Below are 21,105 nucleotides of genomic sequence, written 5' to 3' on the forward strand. Positions count from 1 at the left end.
ATATGTAGGTATTTCAGCTGATGTGCCTACCAGCAATCACACCAACCACTAGATCTGAGAGTAAGCAAGCTTCAGTCCTTAGGTCTTGACTGGGTTACCCTCAGCCATTGGTTGGATTATATACACCTTTAAGTCTTCCCAGCTGAGATTTAGACATGGTGAAGCAAACTATCTCTGCTCACCTTTCTTGAATTCCTGAGCCATAAATCTGTGAGAACAATGAAATGTTGGTTGTTCTATACCATTAAATTTGGAGTGGCCTATTTTATGGAAATTGTAATTGAAACAATCTTTTCCTTATACAAAGGCATTACTAAAAATAATTTGAGAAAGTTGGAGATATATTATTGATTTAAAAATGTATTGAATAGAGGGGCGTGGTGGTACATTCTTGTAATCCCAGTATTTGGGAGGCTAGGACAGATGGATCACAAGTTTGCAGCCAGCCTCAACTACTTAGTGAGGCACTCTGCAATTGAGACTCTGTTTCAAAATAAAGAATGAAGAAAGCCAGGCGTGGTGGCACACACTTGTAATCCCAGCATTTGGGAGGCTGAGACTGGAGAATTGTGGTTCGAGGACAGCTACTTAATGAGGCCCTCTGCAACTTAGTGAGACCCTGTCTCAAAATAAAATAATAAAAAAATAGGACGGGGGTGTAGCTTGGAGGTCAAATGCCCCTGGGTTCCATCTTCAGACCGCAAAAAAAAAAAAAAAAAAAAAAAAAAAAAAAAAAAGGCCTGGGGCTGTAGCTTGGAGGTAGAATGCCCCTGAGTTCAATCCCCAGTACTGTCCCCTCCCCAAAAATTGAATAAGCCAGGAATTTCTAGAAAGTATGTGAATTTTATATGCAGTTATTAGTATCATATTCCTCTTACCTTTTCAAACTTCAATTTCACTGGTTTAGGATTGGTAGCAGTTACAGCTTCAGCAATTTCTTGACCAATCTTAAAAGACTGCTCCTTAGTAGCTCCTTTCAGTAGTACAAACATACTAAGGAGATTAAAAATGCAATAAGGTAATGAGGAAGTCACTGTAACATGAAATTTCATCACCACTGATTTCCATAGCAGTTGCACTAATTTTCAATCAGACCAAGAGTGTATAAAGGTTCCTATTTCCCCACATTCTCATCAGCATTTAATGTTTATATTCTTGATTGCCATTCTAACTGAGGTTAGATATTTATTGGCCATTTGTATTTCTTTTGTGAAATATCTATCAGTTGTGAAATATCTATCTATAAAAAAATCTATCTTTTGTGACATATCTATAGGCCAATAAAATTGGATGCTAAGCCCATTCTTTTTCTTTCTTTCTTTTTTGCAGTACTGGGGATGAAACCCAGGGGCACTGTACCTCCAAGCTACACACCCAACCCTATTTTTTATTCTTTATTTTGAAACAAGGTCTCACTAAGTTGTGGAGGGCCTAAGTAGCTGAGGTCTGTGAACCGAGATTCTCCTGCCTCAGCCTCCCAAATGCTGGGATTACAATAATGCGCCACCACTTCTGTTTAACAGTTGCCCTTTTCTTGAGTTACTTGTTTATTTTTAGTGTTAGCCTTTTTAAATTTTTATGAATAAAACTCCAATGAAGATCTAAATACAAATTTTTACATTGATAATAAATATTAAGAAGTGGAATTTCTGGGTCATATACCCAGGGTACGTTTAATTTTTCATATATGATTGATAAACCTTTTTGTGTGTGTGTGTGTGTGTGTGTGTGTGTGTGTGTGTGTGTGTGTGGTGCTGAGGATTGAACCCAGGGGCACTTTACCTTTGAGCTATAATCCCCAATACTGTTTTATTTATTTGGAAACAGGCTCTTTTTAAGTTTCTGAGAGCCTTGTTAAGTTGCTGAGGCGAGGCTTCAAACCTAGGATCCTCTTGTCTCGGCCTCTCAAGTACTGGGATTACAGGCATGTACCTGTAATACCTGGCTTGCCAAACATTTTTATTAAAGATTATTATTCTTCAAATGTTCAGATGCAATAATAAAACACAAACATTTAAAAACTACAGCATGCATGCATATACACACACATCTAAACTATGTGTGTTAGTCAGCTTTGCATTGCTGCAACCAATATACCTGACACAAACAACCTAATAAGGAAGAAGAGTTTACTCTGGTTCATAGTTCATGGCCAGCCAACTCCATTGCTCTGGGCCTGAGGTGACAGGCAGAACATCATGGCAGAAGGGTAAGGCAGAAGAAAGCTGCTCATCTTACGGTAGCCAGGAAGTAAAGGAAGATAGGAAGGGGCGAGGAACAGATATCATCCACAAGGCCACATCCTTGATGGCCTATTTTCTCCAGCTATGCCCTACAGTTTTTGCTTCCTTTAAGTCTACTCAAATTATAAACCCATCAAATAGATTAATCTACCGATGGTGCCAGCTTCCTCATTATCCATTCATTTCACCTCTAAACACTGCTGCATTCCTAACACATGAGCTTTTGGGGATATTCCAGGTCCAGACTATAACACTATGGTAATAGAGATCAGTTAAATGGTTGCTTGGGATGGTGGTGGTTGAGTAGTGAGGGTGAAGTACTGATTATAAAGGGAGAAATAAGAAAACTTTTTACAGTACCTGAAATGTTCTGTGCCTTGACTGGAGTGGTGACTGGTTACTTAAGTCTCTATGTTTCTATACAAAACTATACACTGTATATATTTTGTTAAAATCATAACTCAGTAAAGTGATAAAATTAAAGGTAGATGCATATGTGCCCACCATGCTCTTCACTTTATCTGATAGGTTGAGTGACCACAGTATCATCACACTTCTATAATAGCAATCACCACCATCTTCTCTAATTTCCCCCACAGTGCCAATTAGAAATACCCTCTTCAGGGACAGATATAATAGAGTACATACTATACAGTTCCATTTATATATAATTCATAAAAAAATGAAACTAATCTATAGTAATAGAAAGTAAGTTGTGTGCTAATCCTGGAGCCAGGAGTAGAGTAAAAAATTATATGCATGTGTGAACACACACACCACACACACACACACACACACACACACACACACACACACACACACACACAGACACACCCCATCTTAAAAGTTACTATTACAGGGTATATATTTGAGATTTTACCCAGTACAGTTAGTGGTTTTGTTAGTGGTCATACTGTTTTGGCCAATATGATTGGATGCTAAGCTTCAAGTGAGCTGGCTAGGATTCAAATTTTTGGTCACTTAATAAAATAGAGGTGACTAATTTTAAAAAAGAATGTTTTAATTTACTTAAATAATATTAGTCTTTGGGTTAGGTGATTTGAGTACACACTTAGAGCAATAATTTTCAAATAGAAGGGGCACTGAGTGGGGATATGCGGTGAATTTCACAAGAGTTTAACTTCCTATCCTGAAAGTCTGAGTCTTGTCAAAACCCTGCCTTATCCTGTCCTACAATCACAATTATAGAAAGCTCCAGTCACTGATGGGAGCAGTTAACATACCACTGGGTAGGATATGTATGATTGAGAATATTATATGAAATAAGTATTTGAACTACTATAATATAAATATAGTATACTTATTATTCTTTTTCAATGGTCAATAATGAATAATTACTGAGGTAAAAAAAACCTCTTGAGTTCTTTTGATACTTTGGTAACTGACTTCTTAGCAAGATTCCAAGATTCTCTATGAATCATAATTCTCTTCTTTCTTTTCTTTCTTTCTTTTTTTTTTTTGGTGGTACTGGGGTTCCTGGAAGCCCTTCTACCTCCGGGCTACACTCCCAGACCTATTTAATACTTTTTTTATTTTTGGAAACAGGGTCTCTTAAGCCAGCACTGCTGGCTTCAAACCTGCGCAATCCTCCTGTCTCCACCTCCCAAGCGCGGGGGTTACAAGCATTCACCACCACACCCAGCTATAAATCTTTTCTTATTTAAGCTGTTACTTTTTATTGGTGTGTTGCAATTGTGCATGATGGGGAGATTCAAGGTGATACATATACATTTGTCTATTCATGTAACATTACTTGGTCTGTTTTACCCTGTACTTCTCCTTTTCCTCCCTCAAAACCTTTATACTACACTTGTGTTCTCTCTCCTAATTTTCCTAGGGTACCTTTTCCTTCCTTTTTATCTATCTGACTTCCATATACCAGAGAAAAGATGTAACCCTTGGTTTTCTGAGTCTAGTTTATCTTATTTGGCAGGATCTTCTCCAGTTCTATCCATTTTCCTTTAAGTGACATAATTTCATTTTCCTTACGGCTGAGTAAAACTCTACTGTGTATATGTACAACATTTTCTTTATCCATTTGTCTGATGAACACACAGGATGGCTTCATAATTTGGCTACTGCGAATTGCACTACTTTAATCATGGGTATACATGTACTGTAATAGTATGCTGGCTTGAAGTCTTTTGGATAAATACTGAGGAGAAAATATCTGGGTTATATGGTGGTTCCAGTCTCAATCTTTTGAGCAACCTCCATACTTATTTCCATAGTAGTTGTACTAATTTATAATCTTACCAATGGTGTATGAGTGTTTCTTTCTTCTCACATCCTCTCCAGTATTTATTATTATTTTTTGTTTTGGTTTTGTTTCTAGGTATTAAATCCAGGGGCTAATACAGAATTTCCCTTTTTATAGGAAGTTAATTTAGTATACTATAAGTGAATAGTTTAAGAGACTTTGAGATATATATTATTATATTTTTATATATATTATTATATTATTATATTATATATAATATATTATATTATTATATATTATTATATATATTATTATTGAGATATTTATTATTATTTTCTGGTACTAGGGATTGAACAAAGAGACATTCTATTTCTAAGCTATACTTCCAGCCTTATTTGTATTTTTTATTTTGAAACAAGATCTCGGTAGGTTGCTTAGAGTCAATCAGCATTAATATGACAATGCTGATTGTAGGTACATGTTAAAAAACTGGAGTAGATTAAATGCTGTTTAAAGATTACTTATAAGCAAATTTTTAATGATTAGAAGTATTATCTATTGCTCTGATGCACTTTAACGTAATCAGAGGTCCTGAGTCAAATGCTTTTAGCATGATCACACTGTGACTCCAAGTCCTCAATATGAAAAAAAATTCAGACTCCAAGAAATTTGCATAATATCTATATTCTAGAAGAATATCAGTAAGCTATACAAATAAGCTGTTACACAAATAACTGGGCCCTGAAAATTATCAGAGCAAATAGGGAAGCAAGCAGGCTAGTGTTAGTAATTCAGGGTTCAAAAGCAGTTTGCCAGCTCATGAATAAAGGGCTTGTAGAAGTCTCTATACCCTCTGAAATCAGAAGGAAAACTGTATTTGCCTATGTGCATATCTTCTAGAAGAAGGGTCATAGATTTTGGAGCCTAGTAAAATGTTAACTGTTCATATCTTTAGCAACTTGCCTTCAAATTATTATTTTATGATATATATTTAAGTTAAGAGAACTTCAGCTATATTAGAGGAATTATTCACATTAAAAAAAGTTTGTTGAGCTGGGTGTGGTGGTGCACAATTATTATCCCAGTACTTGGGAGGCTGAGACAGGAGGATTACAGGTTTGACGGCCAATTTAGCAAGTGGTGAGTGAGGCTCTCATCAACCTAGTGAGATTCTTAAAAAAAAAAAAAAAAGTACTGTATGCATGTATGTAATTGTCAACATGATTTATATTATGATGTGAGACTATACTGCATCAATAAAAGCACATAAAAAGGAAAGAAAAAAGAAATAGGGGTAGGGGTATAGCTCAGAGGTATAATGCCCTGGGATCACTAAGTAGACTGGACTCCTATGAAATGGTTTGTTTACAGGTCATTCTCTACGTGGACAAGAAATGCCTGAAGGAATGCTATGGGAAACTTCATAGTCTGTAACTCAGGACACTTACCTTTTCTGTCTCTTAAGAAATCAAGAACTATTAGTAACTCTGACATGAGATCATAGACTGGAAAAGACGAACTCTTGTTTTTAGAAAGGATTACCCTTATGACATTTCAAATACTGAAATTAAAATATGAAGAGATTAAAAAAGACAGCCACAAACCCCCAAATCCATTACCTGTCAGTATCTCCATATACAACTCTAGCACCCCATTTCTTGGTATCGTTCACCAGTTTAATTGCTCGTTCCAAGGTCTCTCTGGCTTTGTGAACAATACTATCACCAACCTGTTGGTATAAACACATTGGAAATAATTATTTAACATGGCTCAGCAGAAGCCAAAACTTTAACATATAATGTTTAAGTTTAATTATTATTTCTAGAAATGAAACAAATAGAATTAAAGAACAAAATAACCACGAGTGTCATTGTTCTACAAATATTCAAGAAGAACATGGGAAGCAAGAGCCAATCAATAGAGCCTTGGCCTTGAGTCTATCAGTAAGCATATGGTTTGCATACTTTTATAAGGTATATAACTACTTTTAATTTTTTTGCGGAATAAGCCTTAGTAAAAAATTTTTATGTGACACATTATAACTAATTAAGCTAGAAAACCGTGTATATGCCCAAATATATGCATCTCTATTCTGTGACTAGTTATACATATTTTTTGAAAATACTAAGTACAAGAAAATTTGTATATCATAAGTGTTCATTTAAAATCAATACATAGATAGGTGTCCAGCAAGGATTCTTTTTAAATTAAATTAATTTTTATTTTTTTATTTTTGTGGTACTGGGGGTGGAACCCAGAGGTTTTCTACCTCCGGGCTATACTCCCAGCCCTATTTTACATTTTATTTGGAAACAGGGTCTCACTAAGTTGCTGAGAGCCTCACTAAGTAGCTGAGGCTGGCTTTGAACCTGTGCAAACCTCCTGTCTCAGCCTCCCAAGTGCAGGGATTACAAGTGTGCGCCACCACACCCGGCCTCTTATTTTATTTTTTATTTTTTCTTAATTGCGAACCGCGATCCTCTGGTCTCAGCCTCTCAAATGTGGGATTGCAAGTGTGCGCCACCATGCCCAGCTTCACCCATTTTTTAAAAATTAAAAAAATTTTTTTTATTGGTGCATTATATTCATACATCATAATGGGGTAAAACACTTGTGTGGACATACATATACACATCACCCATTTAGCCCTTACCCAAATCCCACCCCATTCCCTCCCTATCCTTCCTTACCATGCTTGGCTTGGTTGACTTCATTATTTTTAAGTACATTGTGTACTTTAGAGAGTTTCCTTCTTCCCCCCTCCCATCCCCTCATTTAGGTTGTCTTGTTTGCTTCTCTATAGGATTTCCTTTTTCATCTAGAGTTCCTGCTATGACCCATTTCTTCTTAGCTTTCACATATTAGGAAAAACATCTGATTTATCCTCAAGAAATTTTGAAATTTGAAGAAAATAAAAATAAATTTCCAACTGGTTATTTATTTATTTGATACTCTTATTGGTGAATTGTAATTACATATCAGAATGAGATTCAACGTGATACATTCATATATGCACAAGCAGGGGCTTGCATGAAGAGTCACAGTTGCATGAAGAACTGGGGGTCTTATCAGTTAGGGTCTTTTGGGTGGAGACCCTAGTTGACTTACTCCATAAAATGCATCCAGGCCTTTTTTCCCCCCTGGAACAAACTTTAAAAAAAATTTTTTTCCAGAAAAAATCTATCGTAATATGAAATATGAACTCTAAACACCCAAAACAATCTTGGAAAAGAACACAGCTAGAAGATGTACATTTTCTGATTTCAAACTTTATATACCTACAATAATCGAAACAGTGTAGTACTGCTAAAAAGGCAGATATATAAACCAGTGGAGTAAAATAAAAAGCCTAGAAATAAATTCTTCCATATATGGCCAAGTTATTTTTGACAAGGTTTCCAAGAACATTTGGTGAAGGAAATAATAATCTTTTCACTAAATATTGTTGAAAAATATTAATTACATGAAAAAGAATAAAACTGGACCCTTACCTAATACCATATACAAATATTAACTCAAAATAGATAAAAGACCTAAATGTAAACCTTAAGACTATAAACTTTTAGAAGAAAACCTGGATCATAAAACTTCACAACATTGAAATTGGCAGTGATTTCTTGGATATGATTGCAAAGACACAGGCAACAAAAGAATAAAAAAACAACAAACTTCATAAAAAATAAAAAAAAGTACATCCAAAGACAATGTAAACAGAATTAGAAGTTACTGATAGAATGGGATAAAATATTTCCAAATGCTATATCTGAAGGTATATTAATATTCCAAATAAAAATCCTAAAAATTAGCAACAATAAAAGCAAACAATACAATTTAGAAATAGGTAAAAGACTAAAATAGATAATGAATCTCCAAAGATTTTTATATGACCAATAAACACATGATTATCACTCATCATTATCATAATATACTAATCATTAAGGAAATACAAATAAAAACTATAGTGAAATACTACTTCACATTTGTTAGGATGGCTACTTAACATGAATTACCCAGCGAGGGTTCTTTCACTGGTGATTGTTTTTGACAATCATCATTGACATAAAGCTGGCACACAAAAAAAGCTATGCCTTGAAAAACATGAGGATCATACTAATTAGATTTTAAATAGTTAAGATAACCTAAGGAGGCAATATAGAATTGCTATTTTACTTATTAAATTCACTAAAGCTAAGAGATAGGAAAAGCTGTCATTCAAAACAAAGTGATCCCTTTGCAATTCTAAAGGAACTATGTGTATTTTTTTTTGTTAAAAGTAAACAGTTGCCAGGCAAGGTGGTGCATGCTTGTAATCCCCACACTTGGGAGGTGGAGACAGAAGGATCACACAGGTTTGAAAACGGCCTTGCTGGCTCAAGAGACCCTTTTTCCAAATAAAAATATAAAAACTAGGTATCTGGGAGCACAGCCCAGAGGCAGAAGGGTTTCCAGAAACCCCAGTACCACCACCACCAAAAAAAAAAAAAAAAAAGTTAAAATGATCCTTCCCTTTTAAATTAATTAATTTTTAGGCTATTTAAGGTTATGTTATAAATATTAAATATATACACAAAATAATAAAACTGGCAGCAGAAACTTAATTTGAATTTTAAATTAAGATCATGAAATCAGCCCGGCATAGTGGCGCACACTTATAATCCCCACTCTTGGGAGATGAGACAGGAGGATCGCGCAGGTTTTAAGTCAGCCTTGCTAGCGTAAGAGACCCTGTTTCCAAATAAAATAAAAAAATAGGTCTGGGAGTGTAGCCCAGAGTTTCTAGGAACCCCAGTACCACCACCAAAAAAAAAAATAAATAAATAAAAAATCATGAAGTCTATTAAGTATATTAGAAAATCTTGGGAATGTATAACTTAATACAAAAAAAATTCATGTTATATGTTGAAATTCAATCTGAATAAAATATTTAATCTTCCCCTATTGCCACTTCAAACAAGGCAAACTTTTTTTTTGTGTGTTTGAATCCAGGGGCCTTTTACCTTCAAGGTACACCTCCAGTCCTATTTTATTTTTGAAACAGGGTCTTGCTGGGTTGATGAAAGTCTTACTACTTGCTGAGGCTGTCCTCGAACCTGTGATCATCCTGTTTCAAGCCTCCCAAGCACTAGGATTATAGGCATGCATGTACCACCATGTCTGGTTAAGGTAAATTTTAAATATGTGAGGGCACATGGCTTGATAGGTGAGCCACCTAGTATCCTAGTGTCAAAGTCAAATATGCTTATGTGATACACACAAATACATGAACATATTTATCTTAAATGTCTACTGCTGCTTACTCTGACCTGTTAAATTACAGAAGAGCATGTCATGCTGTATGAAGGATTCAGAAGTATTAGGGGGAAGGGGAAGAGAAAAACAGCAGTAATTAAATGATTCTACTACTTTGTGTTATGGTTCTTAATTTGAAAAGTATCACTCCATTATAGGGCTAAAAGAGGACTTAAAAGGAGAAAAATTTCCCTGATTGCTAATGTTGAATATTTTTCGTGCATTTACTGGCCATTTATATTTCTTCTTCTGTGAAATGTCCATTTAGTTTAACTGCCTATTTCTTGATTTTTTTCTTAGTGTTATAGTCTTTTAAGTTCTTTGTATATTTTAGATATTAGTCCTCTATTAGAATAACTGACAAAGACCTTCTCCTTTTCTGTAGGCTCTCTTCAGACTCTTGAGGTTTCCTTTGATGAGCAGAAGTTTAATGCCATCCCATTTGTTAATTCTTGTTTTAATTTCCTGAGCTCTGGGCGTCTTACTGAGGAATTTTTTACCTGGGCCTGTATGTTGCAGTGTTGGACCTATGCCCTCCTCTAGTAATTTCAAAGTTGCTGGTTTAACTTCCAGGTCTTTGAGCCTTCCTGAGTTGATTCTTGTGCAGGGTAAGAGGTAGTAATTTAATTCCATCTTTTCTACAAACAGATAACCAGTTTTCCCAACAGTATTTGTTGAAAAGGCTTTTTTTTCCAATGTATGTTTTTGGCATCTTTGTCAAAAATCAATTGGCCATTAGTGTGTAGATTTGTTTTTGCATCTTCTATTCTGTTTCACTGATTTATGTGTCTGTTTTTGTGCCAATACCATGCTGTTTTTATGACTATCAAAATTACATAAAGATTCCATCTAACCCCAAGTAGAATGGCAGTCATCAAGAAGAAAACAATAAAAAATGCTGACAAGGATGTGGAGAAATAGGAACTCTTCTACACATTAGTACAGCTTCTATGGAGATCAGTGTAGAGATTCCTTAGAAAACTGGGAATAGCCGGGCATGGTTGCACACGCATGTAATCCCCGTGCTTGGGAGGTAGAGACAGGAGGATTACGCAGGTTTGAACCCAGGCACCATGCTGGCTTAAAAGACCCTGCTTCCAAACAGGTCTGGGAGTGTAGCTCAGAGGTAGAAGGGTTCCATCCCCAGTACCACCAAAAAAAAAAAAAAAAAAAAAAAGAAAACTGGGAATGCATCCATCATATGACCCAGCTGCTATTTCACTCCTAGCTATTTCAATCCAAAGGGATTGAAATCAGACTATTAGAGTAGGCTCTCTCTATAAACACACACAGACATGTTTATAGCAGCATAATTCATAATAATCAAATTACAGAACTAACCTAGGTGTCTTTCCACAGAAGAATTATAAAATTATGGGATATGTACACAATGGATCTCTACTCAGCAATAAAGAGGAACATAATGATGTCATTTGCAGGAAAATGTATGGACTCGGAGAATATTATGTTTGGAAACAGGGTCTCACTAAGTTGCAAGCATGTACCACCACGCCCAGCCCAGCTTATTCTTTCTTTCTTTCTTTCTTTCTTTCTTTCTTTCTTTCTTTCTTTCTTTCTTTTTCTTTCCTTCCTTCCTTCCTTCCTTCCTTCCTTCCTTCCTTCCTTCCTTCCTTCCTTCCTTCCTTTTCTCTCTCTCCCTCTCCCTCTCCCTCTCTCTCTCGTCTGGGGATGGAACCCAGGGGCATTTGACCTCTGAGCTACATACAGCCCCTGCCCTATTTTTTATTCTTTATTTTGAAACAGGGTCTCACTAAGTAGCTGAGGCTGTCCGTGAACTGCGATCCTCTGGTCTCATCCTCCCAAATGCTGGGATTACAAGTGTGCACTTTATTCTTTATTTTTTGCAGGTGTGGGGATGGAACCCAGGGGCATTTGACTTCCGAGCTACGACCCCTGTCCTATTTTTTATTCTTTATTTTGAAACATGGTCTCACTAAGTAGCTGAGGCTATCCGCAAACCCTGATCCTCTGGTCTCAGCCTTGGGATTACAAGAGTGGGCCACCACATCCGGCTTTATTCTTTATTTTTAAACAGGGTCTCACTAAGTTGCAGAGGGCCTAAATAACTGAGAACCTGTCATTCTCCTGGTCTCAGCCTCCCAAGTACTAGGATTACAAGTATGTACCACCACACCCGGCTTAATAACTTTAAAACTGAAAGATATGGAGGAAATTAGGGAAATATAGAAATGTCCTAAAATCTTTGATATTCCTGGTTCTTTATTAGTAATACAAGCATTTCTTATTTTTGTACTAGATCATTATAGATCAGTGTTTTTCAAATGTAATAATATGAACTGTCAGAACTGATTTTTAAAATAGTTCCTAAAACTATAAAAATGTAAAAACTGACATATACTTATTGCTTATAACCTTTACAGTACAATTACAAAATAAGAAATTTTATAGTACAAAAACATACTATAAAAATTCAAGTTCCTGTGTTATTTTTTGCATTATAGATATTATTTTGTTGCTTTTAATGTTAACATGCTACTACCTGCCTTGCCCAGGTTTCTGGAGTTCACTCTGCTGCTGTGAGCTATGTGTGTACTTTATTCTTCCCCTGCCTTTCTGTATGTAACTAATGTAAATCTGGCATACCATCATGTCCTCTGGCCTTTATTTGACATAAAAGGGTTATAATAAACCTACTCTTCTTTTCTCAATTCCTAGTAAGTTGTATTATTCTGTTAAACTATACTGTATTCTTGTCAAATAAACATCTTAAAATTTATTTTATCCTATGAAGTAACTTTCAATTTTCAGTGATCACTGCAAAAAAAGGGTTTTGCATTATATCTAATGGGTACACTAGATAATATGTAATAATTTTTATTTATTGAGACATTTAGACAAGCCAACCTAACTATAAGCTCTCATTCAATACAGTAGATAAATCCAGATTATGCAGAAATAGGAATATGCTGACTTTTAAAAATATCACTGAAATAAAGACAGTTTTCAAAGATTTAAACACAGTTCTCAAGATTATGTTTTTTGTGGTGTGGTACTGGAGATTGAATCCAGGGGCATCCTAACTCCGAGCTACACCCTAAGCCCTATTTTTTTTAAATTAAAAAAATAAAAAAGATGGGCGCATGCTTGTAATCCCTGCACTTGGGAGGAGGAGACTGGAGGATCTCGCAGATTCGAAGCCATAAGCGCTGGCTTTTTAAAAGACTCTGTTTCCAAAAAAAAGTATAAAAATAGGTCTGGGAGTGTAGTCCAGAGGTAGAAGGGTTTCCAGGAACCCTGGTACCACCAAAATAAATAAATAAATAAATAAATAAATAAATAAATAAATAAATAAATAAATACAAAACAAAAAACAGGGTCTAAGTTGCAGAGGGCCTCACTAAGTACCCGAGGTTGGCCATGAACCTGTGATCTTCCTGTCTCTGCCTCCCAAGTACTGGGATTACAAGAGCATACCACCATGCCTAGATAAGAATATGCAAGTTTATAGATCTATTTTGAGAAAAACTGATCATTGCAAGGAAATGCATCCTCTGATCTAAAGTATCAAAACAAAATGAAGTACTTTAACAGAACACAAATAATAATAAAAGCTGGAGAGGATGAAACACTATTATACTGTTGGTGGAACTGCAAACTAGTACAATTGCTTTGTAAATAAATGTGAAAATTTCTCAGAAGACTGGGAATGGAACCACCATATTGACCCAGAGATAGTACCCTTGGACATCTTCCCAAAGGAAATGAAGTCAGAATATTATAATCATACAAGCATATCCATGTCCACAGCAGCACAATATACAATAGCTAAATTACGGAACCAGCCTAGATGTCCATCAATGGATGAATGGATTACAAAACTTTGGTATATACACACAATGGAATTTTACTCAGCCATAAAAAAGAACAAAATTACATCATTGCAGGAAAATGTATGGAACTCAAGAATATGAAGGTAAGTGAGTACAGTGAGGGTGATTAGGGAAGGGAGGGAGAATGATGTCATAAAGAATGCAATAATAGCCGGGCGTGGTGGTGCACACTTGTAATCCCAGCATTCGGGAGGCTTGAGATGGGAGGATCGAGGTTCGTGGACAGCCTCAGCTACTTAGTGAGGCCCTCTGCAACATAGTGAGACCCGATTTCAAAATAAAGAAGAATAAAAAAAAAAATACGGCAGGGGTGTAGCTCGTAGGTCAAATGCCCATGGGGCGCAGTGGCACAGGCTTGTAATCCCCGTGCTTGGGAGGCAGAGACAGGAGGATTGCACAGGTTCGAAGCCAGCCTCACTGGTTTAAGCGACCCTGTTTCCAAATAAAAATATAAAAATAGGTCTGGGAGTGTAGCTCAGAGGTAGAAGGGTTTCCAGGAACCCCAGTACCACCAAAAAAAAAAAAAAAAAAAAAAAGCAGCATTAATAAATAATGCTATGAACGTAATGAACGTATTCTGAATTGTCAATTCCAATCTCAAAGAATTTGGTGTGAATGGGCTGAGGACCTGGTGGGGAAGGCAACAAAAGTGTGTGCATGTATTTTTCTAGTACTCTGGGATTACAATATGATGTAAAATTATAATGCACCTAATAAAACAAAAGCAGTAACAAATGAACAGGCATTCATTTAATGCTGCTTTAGTTTCTCCTAAAAAAACCCACCAAACCCTAAAGATATGTATCACCTACCTCAATACATGGCATTCTCCCAGAAAAATTGGCAGCTGTATAACCAAATGTGACATTTGCGATCAGTTTTAGTCCCAGCTGACGTGCATTGAGCATTCGTGACAGGGCTCTGTCTTGCTTGTAACTCTTCATTGACTGCTTTACCATGAGTCTAGTCTTCAAAATTTCTTCAAGCATTCTTGGTAGTACACCTTTTCTTACTGAAGGCTATCATAAAGGAAAAAAAAAAAAGAATGTGTAAAATCCCTCAAACTGTATAGATTTAGATAACTAAGAAGGAAGCACAAAGTATAATAATGGCCAACTGTCATATATTGAAACATGCTAACAAGAATGGCCATAGAACTAGTGACCATTAATACAAAATCATCACATTTTATTTCTTCTGAAGAGGATTTTTCTCCTAATAGGTTCCTGTAATGTTTATAAATCTAATGTAGCACTTCTATGTGAGCTCAGAGGCCTCCAGGGAGGAGGATATCAACTAGCACATATGCAACCATAAAACAAATTCAGAGGGAAATGTTAAAAACTTTGATCGAAACCCCCATCCTTTCAGAAAGACACATGGGACTTGTATCACTCATAACCAACCTCATTTTAAAGATCTCATCCTAAAGACCCCACACAGTAATCTGCATGGAACTCCATTTATCTACCTTGGAAGAATGATGAGCTGGGTTGACTCTGCTGACATTCAAACCTGCAGTTCCAGGGACTCTAGGTATTTCAAATCTGATGCTTAGACCACTAAGCCATCCCCTCCGGCCTATATTTATTAGCAATCTGGAAGAGGGGATGAATAGTGAGGTGATAAAATTTGTTGTTTCCAAAAAAAAAATCATTTGTATTAATCAAGACTAGGGAGAATTTATGAGAACTCCAGTAGGTACAAAAACCACAAACAGTATTAACTTTGATGATTCACAGACACGTGCAAGATAATGCATGTCGAATCAAACAATTAAAATCTCAGGTATAGGATAATCACATTCTTGAATATTAAAAATATTATTTTCATTAAGCCTTACACAATGGGTCAAAATGTAGATGTGAGTTTTAAAATGCTTTTAAAGGAGATAATAATGAACAGCTGTATATTTGACAATGACAACATATTCTAACCTCTAATTCATTCGGTGTACCTTTTGAAGTAGCCATATGTTTTAAAATGTAATATAAAAATAAAAGGGACCAAATATGCAGAAATATGTGTGATGTGAAAACTAATTTTTATGTGGGGAGACATTTAACAAAATATCTATTTCTATGTCTCCAAGTAGATCTCATCTACATCAGACCCTAGAAATACTTCACCTTAAAAAAATTGCAAAATAGGAATATACCATGAACTTTCTGGCAAAAATTTTCCTCATATCTAAATTGCTAATTGTCATTTAGCATTACCTCTTACTGGTAGAGAATGATACTTTTGATAAGTACACCAGAATGAATTTGAGGGCTGGTGGGGTCCACTCTACCATCAACCACCCTGTTTCATGATTATAGCACAGACTCACTGCTAAGGAAATAGAAAAGAAAAGAATGAAGTTGGCATATGAGAGGCAATATAATCTTCTAGATTCCTATTTGTCTTTAATTTATTCATTTAGGAGGCTTTCCTTGGTCTCTTTTCAGGGGAAAGTAAGGGAGATTAAAAAGGAACCCTACTATTAGTTTGAATGTCTTCTTAAAAATGCATCAATAAACATATTAGAGTATTATTAGGTCTAAGATGGTCTCAATTTGATTTAAAATATATAAATAAAATTAGTAGAATATACATAGTTAAATCAAACTAAATTTTTGTACATGTTCTGATCATCAAATTGCTATTGAAGTCTGCCAGATTCCAATAGAGGGGAGGTGCTATACGTGTACCTAAAATTATTTCTTTCATATATCATTAATTAAAATTTAACAATTAAGAGATTTTTAAGCCTAAATTCAAGCAAAACAAGATGACTGAATTTTTCTGAAGTGCTTAGAAGATTCCTATGAGACAAAATATTTAAGCAAACTTAGTGCTCTTGTTCATTACTATGTATTAACAATATCTAAACCACCATTAGCTCTTCAGAAGTCAAACCACAGTTGATTCCTTTCATTTACAAGAGAGTATTACCTTGACAAAAGCTATTCCATTGGGGGACACTGTGATATCATGCCTAATTTGGTAAAGTAAATCTGGAGGTACTTTTAGAGAGGTACAGCCAAATTTGAACTCATCATACCTGTTAAGGAAAAAAAAAACATTAAGCAAATACACTCTCAAATCATATAACAGAATTTTTAGGTAATTTTAGAAATCTTTCCAATTCTGTTAAAAATTCATTTTCAAACATCTAAACATGAAGTCACATATTTAGTCATATGTTCACTTGTTTCATTAGCAAAGAATAGTTCTTCATACAATCACAATGAAAAGAAACACTTCTTAAATGATACTATCCTAAGTTTTATGGCTAAATCTATACTAGAATGCCAAATTTTAACTCAATCTATGATCATTTTATATTAAGTTATTTAAAGAAAAATTTAAATAAAAGATTATAAATAACTTTCCCAAAATTCCTAAATAAAAAGACAGAATTACCAATACAATTTCCATAGTGTTCTCTATAAAAGAGTGAAGGTACCATAGACTAAATCACAGCACCTGGTGTCAAATATACAAAACTCTATATAAAGGAAAACTAAAATGTCCTCATAAAATTCAATTTTATGAGATTCAATCTTTATAAAACTCAATTTATATACATTAATAAAACCTAATAGTTAATTTAAAAAAATAACAGATTCTAAAAAAAATCAAGAGGAGGTAATAGCTGGAATTATAAAATCATAATTCTCAAACTATTTTAAGGGACAGTTTAACTTAATTAAAAGATTTTAAGCTCAAATCCAAGCAAAGCAAAATGACTTTTTTTCTGAAGTGATTTCTTAGAAGATTGCTAGATCTTCCTATAAAGGTGATTTATAAAAACACTTAAAAATACCTTTCATCTTAAAATCCACAGATAGGAATGTATAGTGAAAGAAAGTTGTAAGGCTGATCTATCTACTCACAATCCTCTTCACATAAGCCATCCATCAGGAAGCTGAATTAATCATATCACAATCCAGGTCAATTAGTAAGAAAACTACAATGAATGGATTAGTTGTACTAAAGAACGTTCATCTTGCTCATAGGAACAGTATGAGGTACAAGAGACAAAGTCTGTATGATTTTAGTAAGAGAACAACATAAAACACAATAACATAACTGTAAATATGAAAAACTTACTTCCCCAGGTTCTCCACATGGCCAAGGCAAGTGGAAAAACAGTAGTTGTATGCAATCACAATTGAGGGATAAAGTGACTGGAAATCTAAAACGAGGACAGAGTTGCTATAGAAGCGGGATTCAGGCTCCATAATTAGGGGTACACACTGTGGGGCTCTCATTTGGGATCTTTGCTGAACACTAGGTGTCACAGGAATATAGTTCATGGGTTTAGCAATTCGCAACATCATTGATTCCACACGGTACTGCAGCAGGGAAAGGAGAAAAGAATGAAGTGTAAATATAAACATGTTGGTCATCTGAATATGTGACAATCACTTGGGGATGTTCTGTTTTTTAGAATCAGATTGCATGACTTTTTGCATTACAGTTACACAGTATCATTTAGTCAGCTTTCAGATACCTTATAGTTTATAAGTACATTCTTTTCCTATTCCTATAACATAACATATAAAAACTGCAAAATGGGCAAATAACTTATAAAATAAGTCAACTTTGGAAAGACAGATACAATTAGATTTCCTTTTTTTTTTTTTTTGGTGGTACTGGGCTTCCTGGAAACCCTTCTAACCTCTGGGCTACACTCCCAGATCTATTTTATATTTTTATTTGGAAACAGGGTCTCTTAAGCCAGCAAGGCTGGCTTCGAACATGCGTGATCCTCCTGTCTCTGCCTCCCAAGCACAGGGATTACAAGTGTGTGCCACTACGCCCAGCAGATTTCATTTTTTTAATGTTTTTGTGGCATTGAGGATTGAACTCAGGGGCATTTTATTTCTGAGCTACACTCCCAGCCCTATTTTATCTTTATTTTGAAACAGGTTAATAAGAGTCTATTTGCTGAGGCTATCCTGGAACCTGCAAGCCTCCTGTCTCAGCCTCCCAAACACTGGGATTACAAGTGTGCATCACCATGTTCAGCTTTAGATTTCTTTTTAAGTATAGCTATATACCCTATTAAGCAGATGTAGAAAAGATAGATGTATAGTTTGACAATTTCATTTAAAAAGTTAATAATTTTTGAGAAATTTACTTGGGAAATTTATGTTGCCTTATTTTCTTTGTACAAACACAAAGAAAAGACAAATGTTGCCTTTGTCTTTTCAAGACAAAGTTTTTCAAGATGGAAATATAAAATTAAAATAATTAGCCGAATGCCCTGAATTGAAAGGCAATTGGATTATTGGTCCCTAGCAAATAGAATCAAGCAATTACTGATTGCTTGTATAGCCACTATTAACTATAGACAGTTTGGGGTAGAACCAGTATGGGTTCATTGAAATGTGGGTTTATGGTACCTTTGTCTTTCATTAAAAGTCAGTTCAAATAGTGTTTAAAAATTGGGGAATAAATAAAAGTTTATAAGCAATAATAGTAAAAAAAACAAACAAGTAATGTCTATGCTATATTTACTGAATTGGCAGACTGAGGAATGCCACAGACTTCATGTAATTAAAATAATTAAAATTAATAATTTTAAGATTAAGGAACCTGAGTGATTTAATGTAGCATTCCAGATATCTAGCACAATGCTTAACAAGCTATAGTTATTTAAATAGATATCTGTTAAGTGAAAGCATAAAATCATTTTCAATAAGGGATTTGACAAAACCTCTCATTGTATCCTTGGGAAATTAGTTACAAAGATATGAACTATTTCTAAGATCATATTTTTAATATGTTTAAAAAGTCATCTAGACTACTTATATTTCTATTTAAATTCTCCATTTTTACATTAAAATGATCTGTTACAAGATTTAGAATAAGCCACAACTAGAAATGTAAAACAAGAGGTATACTTTCTTTGTTGGTACCCCAGTTCAAAGGGTGTCTCTAATCACACTATTAGATTATCAAGCTATTAGTTGATACTAGACACAACGTTCTACAAAAGAAAATCAATTCCAAAGCAAATATATCACTTATTCAGAACCTTGAAGTGTCCAAGAAAATTGATTTCCTACCTGTGAACCCCTTGTCAGTACATGTAAAAACTGAATGCCAAAAAGTCTAGCCATTTCGCTGGTTTTCCCAATCAAGTCCAGCTGTTCTAACATTTGGAGATTTCCACGAACACGACTAACATAATGATCAACCATTTTCCATCTGTTAAAAAAGAATCCATGTTATGAACATCAGGCGGGGGGGAAAGGGTGGACACTTGAAACTAGATACTTTTTTCTGCCTCAAGTCTGCATATTAAAAATGAGGTTACTTAAGGGGAGAGTCATATAATGATATGAGCCTTTAAGCAAAGTAGGTTAAGGAGTTAAACATTAGAAAATTTCAGGTATTTCAGGTTGGTGCAATAGCTCAGTAGTGTGCATATGCAAGGCCGAGTTCAAATTCCACAATAAAAAAAATTCAGGCATTTCAAGAGCATAAAACCTAGGAATAATATACAAAATTTAAAATGGTAATGGTGATAAGGTGGTAAGACCAAGGACGATTATTTTCAATATTATACTTGGTGGTACTGGGGTTGAACCCAGGAGGATTCTGACCTATTGAGAAATTTATCTGAAAAAGTTATATTCTCTACCTTATTTTATTTCTTTATTTTGAAACACAGTCTTGCAAAGTTGTTAGCAGGGCTGGCCTTGAACTGGCCAAATGCTGGGCTTAATATGTGTAAAACAAAGGTAATTATAAGGTTAGTGTGAAGTATTAGGAAAAAGCAAGAGCCGGGTGTGGTGGCACACGCTTATAATCCCAGCATTTGGGAGGCTGAGACAGGAGGATCGCAGTTTGTGGACAGTCTCAGCTACTTAGTAAAGCCCTTTGCAACTCAGTGAGACCCTGTTTTCCAAATAAAGAATAAAAAATAGGGCTGGGGGTTTAGCTTGGAGGTAGAATGCCCCTAGGTTAAATCCCCAGTACTACAAAAAAGAAAAAAAAGGGCAAGAATGCATTCCAGGTAGTTGTTATTATTATGAAACATTATTATAAAAACTACAGTAATTACTATTCCATTTATTTAAAATTCAATTATTGTGAAGAAAAAAAATTATACCAATAAATTGACATTTATTGAGAGCCTTCTATGTGCTAAAGGTTTTACAAGCATTATCTCATAATTTTAATTCTTTAATTCTTCATTCTATGAGGTAGAACATATTAATAACTCTGTATTATAATAAGAAAAATGAGGCTGGGCATGGTGGCACACACTTGTAATTCTAGTACTTGGGAGGCTGAGACAAAGGGATTGCAGGTTTATGGCCAGTCTCAGCTACTTAATGAGGCTTTCTGCAACTTAGTGAGATCCTGTTTCAAAATAGTTAAAAATAGGGCTAGGGTAGAGCTCAGAGGTAGAATGACCCTGGATTTAACCCCCAGTCTCGCAAAAAAGCAAAACAAAATAATAAATAGAGAAAATGAG

The 21,105-nt window shown here is 35.1% G+C and overlaps 1 protein-coding gene across 1 annotated transcript in view; it reads right to left on the reverse strand.

The window, feature by feature from the left end:
- Positions 1-21,105, reverse strand: part of REV3L (REV3 like, DNA directed polymerase zeta catalytic subunit) — a gene marked incomplete at both ends in the record, with an annotated part of 161,978 nt that overhangs the window by 12,509 nt on the left and 128,364 nt on the right. Inside the window, 6 exons of the mRNA XM_080700388.1 lie at positions 879-993; positions 6,084-6,193; positions 14,438-14,644; positions 16,563-16,671; positions 17,724-17,968; positions 19,688-19,829. Of these exons, the coding sequence (XP_080556514.1) occupies positions 879-993; positions 6,084-6,193; positions 14,438-14,644; positions 16,563-16,671; positions 17,724-17,968; positions 19,688-19,829 (928 nt within the window). The remainder of the gene's footprint in view (positions 1-878; positions 994-6,083; positions 6,194-14,437; positions 14,645-16,562; positions 16,672-17,723; positions 17,969-19,687; positions 19,830-21,105) is intronic.

The sequence above is a fragment of the Muscardinus avellanarius genome (assembly GCF_963383645.1).
Source record: "Muscardinus avellanarius genome assembly, chromosome: 8".
NCBI classification, from domain to species: Eukaryota; Metazoa; Chordata; class Mammalia; order Rodentia; family Gliridae; genus Muscardinus; species Muscardinus avellanarius.